Source organism: Centropristis striata, chromosome 11, assembly GCF_030273125.1.
Source record: "Centropristis striata isolate RG_2023a ecotype Rhode Island chromosome 11, C.striata_1.0, whole genome shotgun sequence".
NCBI classification, from domain to species: domain Eukaryota; kingdom Metazoa; phylum Chordata; class Actinopteri; order Perciformes; family Serranidae; genus Centropristis; species Centropristis striata.
This window is the reverse complement of record NC_081527.1, coordinates 29,177,507-29,196,834: the sequence shown is the minus strand read 5'-3', so window position 1 is coordinate 29,196,834 and position 19,328 is coordinate 29,177,507. Positions and strand designations below refer to the sequence as shown.

General features: G+C 39.3%; 1 protein-coding gene and 1 pseudogene across 1 annotated transcript; one reads left to right on the top strand and one right to left on the bottom strand.

The window, feature by feature from the left end:
• Window positions 1–7,630: 7,630 nt before the first annotated feature.
• LOC131981000 (ureidoglycolate dehydrogenase (NAD(+))-like) lies at window positions 7,631–14,340 on the bottom strand (annotated as a pseudogene).
• Window positions 14,341–16,627: 2,287 nt separating this feature from the next.
• On the top strand, window positions 16,628–18,430 carry LOC131980999 (amine sulfotransferase-like). Its single transcript, XM_059345295.1, has 6 exons — window positions 16,628–16,790; window positions 16,952–17,160; window positions 17,403–17,529; window positions 17,614–17,708; window positions 18,007–18,181; window positions 18,318–18,430. Exons 1-6 carry the CDS (start codon window positions 16,637–16,639, stop codon window positions 18,428–18,430), a joined length of 873 nt encoding a protein of 290 aa, XP_059201278.1. The 5' UTR covers window positions 16,628–16,636.
• The last annotated feature ends 898 nt before the right edge of the window (window positions 18,431–19,328 follow it).

Genomic DNA, 19,328 nt, shown 5'->3' with positions numbered 1-19,328 from the left:
ATAGCCAAGGGATATGACTGTCATTAACTTGCATTGTAGCGAAATCCGTGTCAGTTTCACAGAAATTTGAGTGATTCCGTGGCTATTACACGGATTTTGAGTTAAGCGAATCCATGGCTATTTCACGGATTCCTGTGAGACCAGGTTCTCATATACAGTGCGTATTCTGAAAAATGAATAACATGCATACATTTAATTGAACTTTATTAGCTTTACTAGTATTATTTGTTACATTTACAACTAAAAAGATCTCTGCAATTCCATTGTGCCTTCTTGTATGAGCACCTTGCACCACAACTGCTTGCACCTTTACAACCACACTTGACCAGTTCACTGCAGGCTTAGAACAAATCTATTTGATCAAATAATCATCTAGTGATATTCTCAATAGCTTTAAATTATTCCTTGACCCAGAAAATGTAGATTTTGACACCAAGATTGATCTTCTAAGTGGCTTGGAAGATTGGTTCTCATAGATTTTATATGGCTGCCATCTCCGATCCGGAATCTTGATGAAGTGGCTCCTACCAAAAATTGAAACCTATGGTGATAGAAAGCATGTGGAAAAAATGTGGTGCTTTTGTCCAGCGTGTCCCCTTTATTTAGCTAAGCTGCTGGACTATTAAATAACATACCTGGCATAGAATAACAACACAGACTTTTGGTTTCACTGGGGACACGAATGCTGGTCTCCTGGGTGAAAGCAGCTTCACCCACCTTAAGTGGACCGTGTCATTCTTTATACTTTGTAACTTTATTTATGCCTTGGCTACCGTTTGAACACTTAACAATAAATGTGAATATGAGTCGTAATAAGCTGCTGTACAGACGACATATCAGAGACAGATAGAATCTAAACCAAATCCATTATAGTTCCTTCACCTTTAATGGTTTAGCCGCATAAAGATCTCTGTACGCTTCAAACTACTTGTAAAGAAAGTCTTGTTGGAAATGGCTCCAGAAGGGAAGATGCAAGGAATTTTACTAATGGTGAAAACGGTGCACGCTCCTCAAAGACATTTAGAGTGACAGTTGGGCAAAAAAGGGGAAAAAAAGAAAGGCTTTTGGGAGAATCTCAAGCCCTGCCTCACCTCATATACTTCTGCAAATCTTGACACAAGTATAAGATGGTCTGTTTTCAAAAATGTCCCAACACTGTGGAATACAGTCCCCCTCCCCTCTGCAGTTAGAGAGAGTTTCATATTGAAATTAAACTTCTATTAGCACTATGGATAATTGCACAGCCACGTAGACACTCATGTGCATGCGCAGCAGGTGTCAACATGGTCTCACAGAAATCTGTGAAATAGCCACGGATTTCGCTTAACTCAAAATCCGTGGAATAGCCACGGAATCGCTCAAATTTTCGTGAAACTGACACGGATTTCGCTACAATGCAAGTTAATGACAGTCATATCCCGTGGCTATTCCAACATACAAAGTTATTATGTACATTCACTGAGTGAAGATTTAGAAAATAAAACATATATTTCTCGCTAGAAATGTGATCAAAATCCATTTTTATGCAGAAACTAAGTCAAAATATAGATTTTTCACTAAAAATTAGAGAACTGTCCGCCATGTTTTTTGTTCTGACCGCTGGGACCTTGAAAGTCACATGACTTGGAACAAACCAATAGCCACGGGATATGACTGTCATTAACTTGCATTGTAACGAAATCGGTGTCAGTTTCACAGAAATTTGAGCGATTCCGTGGCTATTCCACGGATTTCTGTGAGACCAGGTTGGTTGCAATATATTCCTGCATACATTACTGTGCTGATCAACAGGTGGCATACTGACAAGATATGCTGCAAAACGTTTGAAAAATGAAAAATGTCTTTGCCAAGGATAAACTCAATATAAACATAATTTTCATTAATTAACAAGTCTCCACAGGGGACAACACCAGTCACTGTTATCAACTTGAATTCAGTTTCCATTTATATTCCCTCTAAAAATGTATTCGGTAGAAAAACAACACCGCAAAAAAGGGTTGTCTAAAAACAAGATAAAAACACTATATCTGAGGGAAATGATCTTGCTGCATGGACAGATAATTTCACTTGAGAAGATTTCTTAAATTAAGATTGATAAATCTAGAAATAAGCATGTTGAACGCTTAAAATAAGAAATTAACTCTTAAAACAAGAGATCAATATATATATCTGTGTTGTAATCATTATCAAACACTTCTGAATCTTAAGTTGTTTTTTTTATCTTGGTAAGAAATAAATATTTTGCAGTGCACTCTGCTCAGGCCAGTTCTTTACTGCTTTAAATTATCTTGTTTTAAGAGTTAATTTCTTATTTTAAGCGTACAACATGCTTATTTCTAGATTTAATAATCTTAATTTAAGGAATCTTGTCAAGTGAAATTATCTGTCCATGCAGCAAGATAATTTCCCTCCGATTTAGTGTTTTTAGACACGCTTTTTTGCAGTGAACATACTGTATTTTGCAAGAGATTGTTTTACATGCACAGCTTGTTCTTTCAAAATTCCTGACAAAGGCACAAATAATTTCTCTCCCGCTCTCTCTGGTCAGTGGCGTTCAGGAACCCAGAGGGGCTGTGGGTTAATGACTTCCCCGGCCGCCGCTGGACAGAGAGATAGATGCGTGGAACAAACACTGTTGTGGTTGATGAAGTCGAGGGGGAGTTGCCATGTGTCCCGGCCACTGTCAAGCCCTCCGCCCTCCATTCATCAGCCTCTCTATAAGAAGACCAGACCAGACCAGATGGATCACACACTCACATGCAGCCGAGAGCAATGTGTGCGTGTGTGCCTGTGCGTGTGTGTGTGTGTGTGTGTGTGTGTGTGAGTAAATGTAATATACTGTACACACACAGGCAGATGCAAGACACATGGAGGATGCACAACACTTGAACTTTGTCTCGGTTTCGCAAAGGATATGAGGAATGTGTGACAGAGGTTTGTTTATACACACCAAGCATTTCAAGGAATTTCACACACACATTTGGACACAAAATGTGTGCAGAGGCAAATATTCTGCATGCACACTCCCACCCACGTACTTATACACCATTTCTGTCTTTAATCAGTCAAATAAACACACACCAGCTCTCATACTGCCATTTATTTAAATCAACCACATTTCACAACAGTGTACTGAGAGGGACAACAAACTCAATAAGATCATCCATAACTCTCTCCATCCAATATAAACACATTGTGTCATATAGAGGAAATGAGGAGAGTTTGTACACTAAGTGTCAGTGTTGTAGCTGTTAAAGAGAAGATAGCCATACTGTCCTCAGTAAACAAAGGCTGGTAAACAAATAGGCGAGAGCAGGTTATTATTACCCAACAGCACACATTCATACTTCACACACACACACACATACACACACACAAATATAAAGGCAGGAGCAGTATTCATTACCGTGCCACATTAAAAGACAGCACAAAGGAACATAAATGACTCCTCGCTCCAATAGCTTAATTGCTAATCTCTTCTTTTAGGACAGTGTTTATTTCATTAGCCTCGTTTTGCGCCGATGCTATCTCCCCGCTAATTAACTTGTTTGGATTAAATGTCTACCCCTTCATGCCAGGCAAGAAACAAACAAATGCATGGGCCGTCATGAATACTGCTGCAGAAAAGGCTAAGTAAAGTGTGAGATTATTGGTTTGCACGGATGGTATTTTAAAGGGGACAGATTGTGCTCATTTTCTTGTTCATACTTGTATTTTTTGTTGCTACTAGAACATGTTTACATGCTTTAATGTTCAAAAAACAATTTTCTTTCTCATGCTGTCTCTCTGAATAGACCTGTATTCACCCTCTGTCAGACATGTTCTAGTTTAGCACCATCTCTTAAAGCCCCTGCCCAAAAAAGCTCAGTCTGCTTCAATTGACTTACAAGAAAAATATGGTGCATCTTGCAAAGATATTTCCAACAAGATCTCCAACCTTAATGAAAGAATAGACCTTGTGTCAATACCATCCATAACGACACAAATGAGTGTTTGTCAGAATGACACATATGAGCGTTTTGTGCATACATACACGTACAGTTTGCAGTTGTAAAAAAGGCTGCAGTTTCTGGGAATTTAGGCTACAAAACCACTGACCTGGGTTTAGGGCAAAACACTTCATGGTAAGGCGTTAAAAAAGACAGTAAATAAATACAGGTAAATGCCAGAAGTGAACTACTTATGTGAGCCATGGGAATTAAGTCAAAAACATAAGTTACGTAAAAAAGTTGTTTACATTTGTTTTCAGGTGGAATGCAACTCCACTTCATCATCAATCATTTCTACTGTTAAAAAATATGTTTTGGGTTATTTGAATTATTTAAATTACTATTATATACAATAATTAATTCATTATTATTTATGGCACTTTCACTATAATTTATGTATTCATTTTCATGTGTTATATTTAAGTTGACATTACTTGTCCCCTTACCCAAAGCTTTTTAGTTCCTACTTGCCTTTGTTTTAAGGGACAATTGTATGTGAGGGGTAGTCAAGTGGATGCAGTAGTTTTGCGGGGTTTCTCTTGTGTTGTGACCCGTTAAGTGGAATGCTATATGTTGTCATGACGATGTTGGTTATTAAAGGAGATTCATAAATAAGTGTCAAGTTATCTTGTATCCCGCTCATCACCCATCAGCCCGACAGACTGGAGAACGCTACCCCGACAAGAAATAAGCGTTACACTACTACTACTTCAGCAAGATGGCGGCGGAGGACAGATATCCCGTGAACAGGCACTGAATAGGTGAGTTGTTTTTTTTGTCCCCTTTAACTGAAATAATGTTAATCAAGTGATATCAAATGATAATATCGCAAGTTTTCTATGCTGGCGAGTTAAAATCTGTGTTTATTTTTGACTCCTGCAAGATTAAAGAGCAAAGCTGTTGCTACACTTAAAATGCCAGTTCTGCCATCAAGGTAACACAAAGTTACACTAGCCTGCATGATGCTGGCCTTGAAAAATGTGCAGTGGAAATGTGGAATTGCCCTTTCTGAGCACATTTCATATTCCGAGCATCTGGTTCCCCGGCTGGCCTGATACATCAGATGAGATCTGAGATGTGTGGAAGCCTTCACTGGTCCCCATTTGTTTTAACCTGGAGTTTGGTTGTAATCTATCACTCTGCTGCTCTGCGGAGAAGGAGTTCTCTCAGATTTTGTTAGGTGAAACCTGAAGGTCTGGTCTGGTTGATCTCCACAGTTTCAGTTGGTGCCACAATGAGAAGCAAAGAAAATAAGTGGTTGCGGTAACGTCCACAGGCATGTGTGTGTCTGAGGAAGAAGAACAAACAAAAGACTGAGGGTGACGGACAAGGAAAATGGTGGATACAGGCAGAGTTCGAGGTGCATGCTTGCTAGTTTGTGCCATTGCACCTACCACGAAAAGTGATTTCTTTATCTCATTTCTCAGAGTGTGGAGACTTGGGAAGGGAGGAGGGGAGGAAAAGAGAGGCCGTGTTAGAGAGACACAAAGAGAGAAGCGTGTTTGCTGGTTTGTGTAATTGTGCTGACCTGATTGGCGGTGAAAGAAAAACGATTTCTTTATCTCATTCCTCAGTACTCGGAAATAGGAAGGGGGGAGAGAAAAAAGAGGGGGATGTTAGATGGTGAAAGAGAGGCAATGCTGGAAGAGGGTGAGAGAGACAGCGAGAGAATGAAAAAGAGTAAAACAGTGTGTGCTTCTGGATGTGTGTTTAAGAGTGCACAAGGTGCGTAAAGAAGCAGAGTGATAAAGAGGCTGCAAAAGACAGCAATGAGAAAAAGAGAGGGTGTGATTAGAGAGAGAAAAGAGCGGGTTCTGAACTATTGAACGCTGTATCTGGCTGTGTACGCAGCCATCTGTACGCTGGGCCCTGAACCCATTTAAATTCAGGACGATTGCACTGTTTCTCAAATCCTTCAGAGCTGAATGCTTTTTGCACCCCGCCGACAGCCTCGGAAGAGTAACACTGGGGCTGAAAAACGAACAACAGCTGCACACCAAGGGCAGATCTCTTTGTCTGCTTAGAAAGGCAACATTATCTACCTGGCAAGACTCTTTTACACTGGTAATCCTCGCAGTTTCTTTGTTTGTGCTTCTTATTTTCATGACATTTTCAGTGATAAGCACTTCAGTTGGTGGTGTTTTTGCACACAGTGCCACATTTCAGTCCAACACTGTGACCAGTACTGTAACATCAGCCATTAATAAAAATGGATGTGGACAATATACCACCACCACCACCACTGCAAAGGGCTTCAGAAATGACCTTATAGTTAAAAAAGTCACCTATCTGACAAAAACTGACATGATAGCTTTACAAAGAATTTGTTGCATCAGGTTGACGGCTCTATTAAACTTTCCTAATAAAAGAAAACATCACAAAAATGTGATTATGGCTTTATTAAGGCACATAGCAGTGGTATTCATTTATGGTCTAAAAAGGTTCACTACAAAAAAGGGTGTGTCTAAAAACGAGATAAAAACACTAAATCTGAGGGAAAGTATCTTGCTGTATGGACAGATGATTTCACTTGAGAAGATTTCTTAAATTAAGATCATTGAATCTAGAAATAAGCATGTTGAACGCTTAGAATAATAAATGAACTCTTAAAACAAGATAAATTATCTAACACTTCTAAATCAAAAGGGTTTTTTCATCTTGGTAAGAAACAAATAATTGTCAGGTCACTCTGCTCGGGCCAGTTCATTGCTGCTTGCACCTTTAATTTATCTTGTTTTAAGAGTTCATTTCTTATTTTAAGCATACAACATGCTTATTTCTAGATGTAACAATCTTAATTTAAGAAATCTTGTCAAGTGAAATTATCTGTCCATGCAGCAAGATAATTTCCCTCAGATTTAGTGTTTTTATCTGGTTTTTAGACACATCTTTTTGCAGTGTTCCCATGGCATGCTTCTCAATATTAAAAATATACATTTTTTGTGCATGATAAGGTAGCTAGATTACTATACAGTCATAAAATTTCACTGCATTATAACTAGAACAAAGGAAAACAGCTCACCAACAGGGAATGACCCAACTGTTAAGTCTTTGGCTCATCTTTCAGCAGCATCAACTCTGTTAACTCATTCACATCCAATCATCATCATAAGTGAAGACTTACAACAGCTTCAGACAAACAATGTCGTATTTCAGTATCAGAGACACAGCATCTTGAAGATATTTTTTTTATATTTGGTGGCAGTATCTCGAGACACAAAAAAACAAGCAGTCCCTTTGAAGGAAAGAAAAATATATCTTCCTAGTCACAAATTTCATAGTTATTATGAATGTTTTTACTAAAACATAAGTTTGAAAATATTAAAATACCTGAAGAAAGAAGATACAATGAATAAAATGTGATTGTCAACATGTGTGTGAAAAAAAAAAAGTTGCATTCTCCAGTCATGCTCAATGTGAACTTTCAAGATGAACAGAAGATTTTCATAGATGACAATCTTGACTTGATCAACTAATTGGAGACCAGATTGTCACATGGCAGTAGGGGGATGGCTCCGACTCTCTTTGCACATTGTTCATGTAGTTGAAAACGTTGATATTGTAGGGGATGCTGCATCTCCTCACACCTCTTCATGTTCATCCTCCCCGGATCTCCAGCAGTCAAAACAGGAGCACTAGGGTCAGCAGGCCTCTCTGGATGGACAGCAGGTCTCAGGGATGGGGTCTCCACATCGCTCATGCAGCTCCCCCTTTCCAAGAGCAATGGCTGATGTGAGCGTAACCACAACAAAGCTGTCTCCGTCTTTAGCAGGAGCTGCCACGCTGATGGGGTTGGTACCCAAAGTGCACTCTTTACCACGTGTGGGAACCACGAATGGGACATGTTGGTGAATGACAATGCCAATCATGTTTTCCTTCAGAGCTTTCATGGCGTAGTATCCAGCAATACCATAATGGTTGGTACTGTGTGCCTCCACCCAGCCAACACCAGCCTCTTATTGCTTTCTTCATGGCCCGTTTCATGCTGAAGTTTCCCATCACAGGACCCAGCAGGTTCCTTCTCCACCACTGCCGTCCCTGGCACAGATTCCTGTCTAGATGTCGTTTACATTCTGTTGAGTCCATGTCTCTAGTGACCCCTGTGATCTCCCTCCACCAGCACCTCGGCCAGGCTGTGGGCATAGTAAATGGTAAATCTTGCGACCTATAAAGCACTTGTGTCCTAATGGACTCGAACTTAACCCACGGCACTAACTCTTGCTATGTTTGTTGACTTCATCCTTGCTTGTGTTGTATTACTCTCATTTGTACGTCGCTTTGGATAAAAGTGTCTGCTAAATGACATTGTAGAATTGTAAATGGTAAATGGACTTGTACTTATGTACACTTTTCTAGTCACTTTGTGACCACTCAAATCGCTTTACACTACAGACTGCACTCTTTCCCCCATTCACACATACACTCCTGCCACCATTGGGAATTCATTCAATCACTGATGTATGCAGCATCGGAAGCCATTTGGGGTTCAGTATCTTGCTCAAGGATACTTCGACATGTAGGCTCCCATGGTCAGGGATCCAACCACCGACCTTCTGATCAGTAGGCCACTCTACCAACTGAGCCACAGCCTGCATGATGCGGCTGTGTGCCCATGGTAAATGGTAAATGGAGTGCACTTATATATCGCTTTTATCCAAAGCGCTATATAAGCAAACTGGTGACCGAGGCTACCAGGGCACACTGGTGCCCCCTGCCACCATAGGGAATCCATTCACACACCGATGAACACAGCATCTGGAGCCATTTGGGGTTCAATATCTTGCCCAAGGATACGTCGACATGTAGGCTGCCATTCTGATCAATGGGCGAACGCTCTACCAACTGAGCCACCGGCTGTCATACACCTCTTGATGAAGCCTTGCACCTCCGACTTGCTAATCAAACATCTGCATGTTGGCTGTCCTGCTCTGTGCTCCTTCAGGTCGGTGCTTGGCCGCTTTCTGGAGCTGGTGATCTGTTGGTGTCGATGGTCCACTCAGGGAGACTAGGCCCCAGTTCCCTTTCAGTTTAAAAAATAGTCAGTGTTGTTTCATTTGGATAACTTACTTGGGTAAAGCGCAATTGAATACAGCAAAGACAGAGACAGCATTTAAGCCCCGCCCTCAACGGAGGAGAAACTGTCCATTGACTTTGTATTGACAGAAGGAGCCACCTTGTTAATTCTGCTTGTTAGCAAATAACCAACAGAAAATGTCTAAAAGCTGCTTGCTGTGTGGTGAAATGCACTACAAATAGGGTAAAGAACCCATAACTTAGTTAAACTGAAATTTTAAGTAGGAGTCAAGGCCGTTTCAACTATCCCATTAAAAATATATATAGAATTCTACCCAGACTGCTATATTTGTTTCTGTCCCTCCCTATTTGGATTTCAGCAACAAAATTTAAAAAGTTACAAAAAATGATTTCTTCTTTTATTTGGCAAAAAAAGAAACCCAGAATTAATTTTACACACTTGACTAGTAGTAAAACACGCGGTGGCCTAAATGTACCAAATTTAAAACTATATTACTGGGCTGCACAATTACACGGGGCAGTAGAATGGTTAAAACAAAATGAGGAAACAACATGGCTATCCTTAGAGCAAAACTCATGTCCTGGAGTTTCACTACAAGTACTACCGTTTTGCTCAAATGAGATATGGACAAAAAATAAGATTACAAATATCTGGATGAAGTGTACACGCAAGGTTTTAAATTCTGTAAGAAAAAAAATGAATGCACCACAGTCTATATCTAGGGCAATGAAAATCTCAGAGATAATAGATTTTAAACCTAGATATTTTGACTCAAGATTTAAAGAATGGGAAAATATGGGCCTTATTCTAATTGATGATTTATTTGATGGTGAAACCCTTAAGTCATTTAATCATTTACAGGAAAAATTTGGTTTGGTGTCCACAGATTTCTATAGGTTTTTGCAGTTGAGAAGCTATTTGACTTCACATAAAGAATGGCAATCTCTTATATTACAACCTTCCGACTTAGAACATTTCTTCATTGAGATTATAAAGAAAAAGGACGGTAAAAAAATTGTTTCGCGTTTATATAAATTACTACAGATGTTTGTAATGGGGGGCTCTCTTGGAGTAAAGGAAAAGTGGGAACTAGAAATGAATGTTGTGACTGAAGACCAAACCTGGGAACAAGTGTGTGAGAATGGACACAAATTGACTAACAGCCCCACATGGAAAGAATTCATATGGAAAGTGAATCTTCGTTTTTTCAAAACTCCATTTATCATTTCCAAATTTGACAAAACAAAGACAAATCGTTGCTGGAGACAATGTGGACAAGTTGGAGATCACACACATATTTTCTGGGATTGTCCTAAACTGAAAATGTTCTGGGAGGGGATACGAGTGGAACTTTCCAACATTTTAAAAATTAATATAAAGAGTGACCCGCTGATCTTTGTTCTTGGAGTGCTTCCCTTCGATTTTTTATGTAAAGAAAGAATGTATTTACTTAGAATTCTCATAATGGTGGCGAAAAAGATGATAACTATGTCTTGTTGTAAACCATCACCCCCGACTGTTGATCAATGGAAAGAACGACTTATCAAGGTGTACACAATGGAAAAAAATAACGGCAATGCTCAACCTAGACATGGTCTTATTTAAAAAGAGATGGAACCCACTAATCACTTACTTTGGACCAACATTACAGGGCACCTAGGCGATTAAGTGCTATAGAGGCTCCTACAGGCCCAGATCCTCTAAAGAAAAAGGGTGTGTTTTTGTTCTTGTTATGACCTCATTTCATCTCATTTCATCATCTATGTAACTGTCACCACGATATCTCTACTTAATTTTGCTTATGAATAAGTATCCATATGTTGACTGTGTATCTAACCATCTACTCAATTTTTAGATTTTTGACACTGTCATACGAATATGTAATCACCTTTGCCGATAGGTTCTCTGTTCTTGTTATTTATTATTTATTTTTTGTCTTTATTTTTTTCTCTGTTTTTCATCTCTTTTACCTGGATATGGATCCAAAGAACTTAAAGGCTTTATTTTATTTTTTGTATGAGGAAAATTCTATGAATGTGTTTGAATATGTAAAGCCTGGAACATTAATAAACATGTTGTTCAAAAAAAAAAAAAATATATATATATATATATATAGAATTGATTTCTTGTTAATATCAGAATTCCAATAAAAGGCTGAGCTCAGCTACCCTATAAACCAACAGCACCTGTGAGCTTAAAAGTCATCACCACACTAAAGGTGAAGGTTGGAACAAACATTGATTGATATATTAAGAGCTTTGCCTCTCATTCTAGTTGCATCACTGTTGACGCTGGACCAATCCATCTAACGCCTGCCCCTAGTGTTTCATTTGTCCACTCACAGGCGGTCATGATGCGCTGCACCACATCAGGTTCCCCACAGCTCCAGAAAAGCAGCTCAACTTGTTTTTAGTGTGCTGCACATCCGGAGCATGTGAGGAAACGCCGCATGATGTATCCAGTGTGTTTCACCCTTCTCTCTCCCAGTGTGACACATTTTGTCAAAGTGTCTGAGGGACAGCTATGACAAAGAGCATCAGCTAAACCAGGGGTGTCAAACTGATGCATGATAGGGTCCATGTGGCTGCAGGAGCACACCTGACTCAACTCATTCAATCAACTGGACTGTCACACGGTTGATTTTTTTGTTTCAGGTGTTGATCCTGCGTGGTAGAAACAAATATCTGCAGCCGCATCGGCCCTTTCATGCACCAGTTTGACACCCCTGGTTTAGCCGAGGCTCACTTCAAATCTAAATTGTGTGCATCTGTGTGCTTTCTTAGGATACCACGCAGCACTCAAATCAGTGCATCTCATCAGCACCTATTCCATCAACACTTGGTCACTGACAGTCAAGGGCAGCTTCCAATTTCAGCCAGTGATGGATGGGCTGGTAGGAAAGGGGGAGGGATGATGAACTCCAATCAGGGGGCTCCTCTGGGACTGTTATCAATGGGCTACTTCCTGAAACAGCTGCCACCCGGTTATCCATCATCGGACGGCCAGCGAAGTCATCGGATGGAATGATGGTCTCAGCCGTGAGGTCTCTGGCAGGAGGCGGACACGCGACAACACCTTTTGAGGTTTTCATCAGTGTTTTTTGTCATTACATGATCAAATTGATAGCAGGATGGGTTAGTGCGCTTTGACAAGGACAGTATTCTCCGCCTGTAATAAATCAATGATCTCCTCTGAAGATAAGAGAATACGTTGATGGATTTCTGTGCAAGTGCCTCGGGTATACTGTACAACCAGGTTTATCTGATCTGTGTGGAGAATGGAGGTTGTTCCCGGGAAGCAAACGGCTTCAATAAAAGCGGAAATGTATCGAATTTGCTCCGGACACAAATCTTATTTAAAATATGAAAAAAGAATTTGGAGAAATGCTGTGTTGTCATCTTGCAGAAGTGCTTTTAGTTGCATGCATCAGCAAGGAAATCCCATTCAACCTTTTTATGAGTGAAATAAAAAAAAATATATAGAGATGGTACTGTATTTTGTTGCTCCATTTGATTCTTACTCCTGAGGACAGCGAGACTAGGAGAGTTCACACATGAGAAAGGGATTTTAAACTTTTATTAAAATTTCTCTTTCTTCATGAACTTAAAGACCTTTTTTGGAGGGGTTTTCTATCCGTTTATAAAGCACATTATCCCTAAATGTTACGCCCTTTTAGCATGTTGCTTTCGTGTGCAGAGTTCAGAGTGATATAGTCCATGGTGTTGGGTGTGATTACTCCAGATGCTGCCTGGCATGTAACTAATGAGTCGTGCTTCACCCCGGGTCAAGTCTGAGGCTTCTGCTGGGGCTTTGAAGCTTGTTTACCCTCCTGCCTGATGCCCATGAGGCCTCCTGCTCTCCCTCCTGCTCCGCTCCTCTCCCTGCATACCTGACAGACAAATTAAATATCTGCCAAGAAAAAAAAATCACAACAGCTTCAAGTTGAAAGAGTTGGCTTTTGAAATGTCACAGGCTTGCTCTTCATCAACAGCTATGCATGTTTGTTTGTTTTTTAATCTTCTTTGCGCAAAATTAAACTCTATCTGCTCACTCGCAGAAACTGTTTCTGGATGATTAAAGAATAAAATGGTTTGAGTTTATTTTGTGTACATGCAAAGTAGCCAATGCTACAAGCTCTCGCCCATCTGGAATAGATTTTACTTGCATTTTCTGGTTCACTTTCGGGTGCGACATCAAAAGATAGCAGGTGCCATTTTGCAGCAACATCAAAGTTGACATTAGAAACCAAGACTGATTGTTAAGAGATCAAAATTTGGTTGGCTACAATTTTTCAGAACTACTTTGGAAGCACAGGCAGTGAAACTTTTCCTATGTATTGTGAGCTAGGGGCTGCTTTGCTAAGTTCAGTGGATGAGGAAAGGAACAGACTGTTGCTTCTCTGAAAGACTTTTACCTTGAAGGGTACTGAGACCAGGGATGTTCATGATTCAGCAAAACGCCATGTGGGGGGGAGTTAACATCTGCTGCCAATAGCTTCTTCTGCACATTTGTTAATCGAGAAGCAACAAGATGCATTTAACGTTTAAAGCATGTTACAGCTTATTTACACAAAATGACAGAAAAAAGAGTGAAATATAAAAACCATGAGTGAGACAAAACTGCAGGATAAGTACAACTAATTAATACAACATGTAACAATTAAAAAAAAAAGGCCCAAAATACATGATTCCTGAAGAATTCTCTTCATTTTCTTGGGTGGCTACAGTTGTCCTCTTAGCATCCTCTTTTTTGTTGTTATTTTTTCTCTACTTCATCTCCTGTTTACTGACAGATTAGCCTACAGCAATACATTAAACTGCCATCTTCTGACCAAAGTACGTTTATGCAGCTTTGTTTATTCACTCTAAAACAGTTGATGCAAATTTACCTAATTTGCATTTTCTTTAATGCAACATTTAAAAAATGTAGCTTTAAAATTCGCTTAGACTTGAAAGGAAACTCGGCTAATGACCTCCATGAACTATCTTTTTTGCATCTTAGCGTTTTGCAAACAAATCTATCAAAGCATGACACCACTCAAGGTCAGCACTGTAAACCCTCCACACCTCCACAAGGTGACACCAAGATGGTGTCCTGGCACATTACCCCCCACCCCCCAGCTTTATTACAAGTGGCTGGAGAAACTCAATGTCTGAGACGGATAGAGGCAGGGCAAAGAGTCAGCAGGCTCTGAATCAGATGAAAATAAAAAGTCAAGGAGGATTTCAGGGGATTTGCTGCATCTAGCTCAAGGTTCGCTGCCAGAGTTGTGTGTGTGTGAAAGAGATGTGAGGCATTCAGTCTTGACCTTGCCATGCCGAATCCTATTTCCTTTTGGCTGTTGCCCGGCAACATCACCTTGACAGCGAGGAATGGTCGGAGAGAGGAGGAAAGAGAGGGATGAAAACAGAAACAGGTCTCATGCTGGCTTGATACTTTCATATCACCCTTTGCTTCAAAGCCATGCAGCTGCTCGTCCCTCCACAGCTATGGTTAACAGGGGTTTTCTTTTTTTTCAGTCCTCATGGGACAGGTCAAAGGTCAAAGGGCAGCCAATAGCATCTCTGGCCCCTTGTGAAGGGGGTTTAGCAGCTTTAATCTAGAAGAAGTTATGGCCTTCACTTGTATCTGACCCTGGGGAAGCAGCAGGGCAGTAGGTAGTCAAGATCAAAGCTGTCCTGCAGGACACTGGCACATATGGCCCAGGAATGAGCCTGTACCGCCTCCTAGATAAACATGATGTAATATCTGTGTGAGCTAGCAGCTGACCCCCAAGGGCCCAGCCTCTTCACCCCAGAGTCCTAGCACAATAAGAGATATTTTTTTCCTCCTACCGCCTTCGATCAAAGGGGAAGGAAATGATTGAGTGGCTTGTAACTCCCATCGAAGCATTTAATAGAAATAAGAGAAGGCTCGACACAGGGGCAGGAAGACGGAGGACACGGAGGTGATGGATCCACAGAGGCCATGTCTAATCTCAAGGGGCTAGTGCTGTGATAATGGTATTTAGTGACTGTTTGTAGACTATACAATTGTGATGATTAATAAGTACAATGTAAAGGCCTAAAAGAGTTATTAAATCATGAGAAAAAGAGAAGAGACCAATGCACTGCTCGAAATGTCTTTTTGTTTTTCATGGCCTGATGTTTCCCTTTGATATCTTAAGTGATCACATTCACATATTTTTAATCAGATACTGACAGCATCAAAGGCCAGGGTTAGCCTTCCCAGAGAGTTCTTGTTTGTAACATTGTGTGTGTGTGTGTTTATATATATATATATATATATATATATATATATATATATATATATCTTAATAAACTTATTAGACCACCTGCCATAAAAATGAGAAAACAAATATTTTGGAAATCTTGTTTTAAACTAAAAATGCTATTATTTATTTGACAGATGACAAACTGAATTCACCTTTTATTATCCAGATTTTAGCCGGCTCACTGGGCTTCTCTGAGAAGTCAGAAATGAATCAAGCAGAACATTCAACCACTAAAACTCATGTTTCTGTTCAGGAATGCAAATAAATAACTATAATTTCATCTTAATCAAAAATAATAATGTGCTTTACTATTTCTATGGGGGTTTTTTAAACAGTAAATTTGAAAAGTCATGGATAACAATAATAATTATATTTTAGCATTAAAAAAGGTTAAAGAGCTTCTACATACTGCTATATTAACCATTACAGAAACAAAAAAAAATATGATTTTGGTCATTTAAAATGCTGTTCATTTAGGACAGCTGTGGCATAAACCAGTGGTCTAATAAATTTGTGAAGCACTGGATATCGTACTAATACACATGTAGGAAACCATCTTCCGTCTTACACCACCAGATCTATCAATATAAATGTTGTGGCAAGAAACTGTAGTAAACTTTTTCGAAAAAGAAAAGAAAAAACACTTTTGTATGCTGCAAGCTTTTGGCACAACAGGATCAGAAAATTGCTTCAATTCATAGCAACTGGGGCAGACAGATCTATCTATATTATATCCATAACAGCAGCATTTGTGGATAGATGGGCCCGAGCTTTTATTTTGATAGAGTGTAAATGGTCAGCACCATCTAATGCATGTCAAACAGCCTCGCTTCAAAAAGTGATAACAAAAGTGGAATGAAAAGGATGTGAGCAGAAGTGAACACGAGTTTCTACAGAAGATGTGGTGTTGCACAATAAAGACAACACTTCTGCACACAGAAACGCACATTTCATTTATTTGCCTTCAGTCTGAGTTTATCCAGGTTCATCGGGGCATACATTTGTAGAAATGCATCATTCCCAACATCATTGCTCAAAAGAAATGAAGTGCTCAAACTGTAACATACTTCAAATAAAGATTACCATAAATAAACTAAAGGAATGTATGTAGTGTTTCTGACTCACTCCCTATCTATATATACATAGCACACACTATTGGGTCCATTTGTCAAATATTTGACAACAAATGACTTCAGGCTATACAGCAAACAGTTTTACATGATGACCAGTGTAGGTTCTCTAACGGGACTGACTACATAAACCCTCCTCTGGTTACATCCATACTCACATCTTTTTTCGAAGGATCAGTACGTCATCTCTCCCTCAGAGCTAACCGTGATGGATTCTCTGGACTTACTTAACCCTTACCTGTTTAGACACAACGGGAAGTTCTTTTTCATAAAGGAGGGGTTAAATCCCAAAGACCTTGATGATCTCCTAGATTTGGATGTCCGACCAACTGATATCTATCTGGCTTCATACCCAAAATCAGGTCAGTAACAGTTAATCAAGATAATATTTTCATGTTTATGTGTTTCTAATCATTTCCTTAATAATTAATGGGAAACATTATTTAATGCTGTTGACTGTTTAGAGGAAAGCAAACAATTCCACATCTTGTAGCATTAATCGTCTATTCTGTTCCTTGTGAAGGCACCACATGGATGCAGCAGATTCTTCTGAAGATCGTGGATGCTGCACATCCTGACCAGGTGGAAGATGGCACCAATAGGGAGCGTTGCCCCATGCTGGAGGGAGACACCAGCTCCAGCTGTCGTCGAGAAAGGCCAGATCCCCGGCTTTGCCGCACACACCTCCCCCCTTACATGTTGCCCCATGGAGTGCAGACAAAGGGAGCCAAGGTAACTCAAACATCCAAACATCTTGAGGGAAAAAATTAATTGGGTCTGTAAGTACGTCTGAGTTGTCTCAGTTTAGTTGCAGCCAGTATGTAGACGCCTCATCATTGACTGTTTGCGAAGCCTCTACAGTTACTGATTCACGCTGCTTTAACAGTAATCCAAACTTGACAGGCCTGTTTTCCCATAAACAGATACTAAACTTCCAAACGGAGAAGTAACCTCTTTTATTTGCTTCTTCTCAGGTTGTGTATGTGATGAGGAACCCAAAAGACGTCCTGGTGTCCTACTATCACTTTTCCCAAGGTTTATCCTTGATGGAACCACCAAAGAGCTTTGACCATTTCTTTCAGGACTTCGTTGAAGGCAAAGGTAGGTTCATGTGTTATATTAATAGTATAGAAAATGCCATTTTAACTGCAATAGTGTAACTGAATTTTTCCTGTTTGTCAACAGTTCCCTGGGGCTCGTGGTTTGAACATGTGAGAGAATTTTACAGTGAAAAAGACCAGATGAATATCCATTTCGTCATGTACGAGGACATGTTGAAGGTTGGAAATCATAAATAAATATATATATATATTAGTGTACTGTTTCCTTGAACTATAACAAACTTCCTAATGAATAATAAATATTAAAAGGTTATTGCCTGATATGAATTTTCAAAAACTGTGCAGGGTATCACTTTTTTTTTTCAACCTCCCAAATTAGCATTTATAAGTAAGGGATAACAGCCAGAGGGAATAGAACTGCCTCTGTTGGGGCTTTATGCACAATAATAACCCTCTACATTATAATAATGTACCTGTAAGAATATATCACATGTTTTTCTACATTTGTTCTTGACAGGACCTCAGAGCAGAAGTTGTGAAGCTTTGTGCTTTTCTAGAAAAAGATTTGACGGATGAAGCCATCAGTGATGTTGTGGAGAGTTCTATCTTTAAAAACATGAAGAAGAACCCCAAGGCAAACTACAAGGACTTAGTTGCAAATGAACGCTACACAAAGATTACCATGCGCAAAGGTTTGTTTCCAGACAACATCTTGTTGACAGGAAGATATAGCACAAAGCTTTAATGGTTGATCTAACTGTTTCTCTCTCTCTCTCTCTCTCTCTCTCTCTCTGTGTGTGTGTGTGTGTGTGTGTGTGTTCCTTATAGGTGTGGCAGGTGACTGGAAGAACCACTTCACAGTGGCCCAGAATGAGTATTTCGACAGAGTTTTCACAGAGAGGATGAGTGACTTCCCTGTCAGCTTCACCTGGGACATGTAGTGTACAGTTTACAGCCAAAACATTTTCAATAAAATGCTACACAAATTTAAAGTGCTGCCTTTGCATGTTTCTTTGAGAAGAAACTCAACTAATTAGTTGGCAAAGTTGTATGAGTCTCTGTCAAAAAAGGATTTCTTTAGTCGATGATAGCCCTGAGTATTTGATGTATATGTCTCCTTCACTTGAGGTAGATCTGCCTGATAAGAAACTCTCCTGTTTTGTGATTGGTGTGAATAATAAATACATTTAGACTCAAATGAATGATGATAGAAGAGGATTGGGGCCAGGTAGGAGAAAAAACTGTGGTTATTGTAGTTATTGCTAATTTTATAACATTGTGGGGAAAACAGTCTTTAAAGTTCTTTCAGTTGCACTGATGATCTTTTGTGACGGAAAAAACAAATAAAGCAAACTTTTATAAACAATTCACAATATAGTATGCCATAAAAAATGTCATAAAATAGTGTTGTAAAATTTTAAGTTTGTCACTTAACATGTAGTATAGTTTGGAATAAAACATTTATAAAAACAATTAACTAAAAATACAATAATGCCAACTTATATTATGACATAGAAATGGGATCATGGTTAAAAAAAAAAAACAACAACATGCATTTCTGTGACTGAAAGAATTTTTTTCAAAATGTTAAAAAAAATGTAATTGTACCAAAACAATAAAAAAAATGCTTTACAATGAAAATCAAGCGCATATCTTATAAAACAAATACTTTGACCTACTAGGATTTAATATCTTCACAAAGTCATCATGAAGTTCTCGTGTCTAATAAAGGGAAATAAATATTAAACCTCTTCAGAAGTGCTGCCTAGATATTTTTATATCTTTATGTTTGCACCTATATCTGCAGATGCTGAGGTCATGTCCGGATGCCACAATACA

Coding starts and splice junctions, on each gene's coding strand:
- LOC131980999 (XM_059345295.1), top strand. CDS start 16,637: ATGGATTCTCTGGACTTACTTAACCCTTACCTGTTTAGACACAACGGG. Junction 17,530..17,613: donor GGACTTCGTTGAAGGCAAAG/GTAGGTTCATGT, acceptor GTTTGTCAACAG/TTCCCTGGGGCTCGTGGTTT. Junction 18,182..18,317: donor AAAGATTACCATGCGCAAAG/GTTTGTTTCCAG, acceptor TGTTCCTTATAG/GTGTGGCAGGTGACTGGAAG.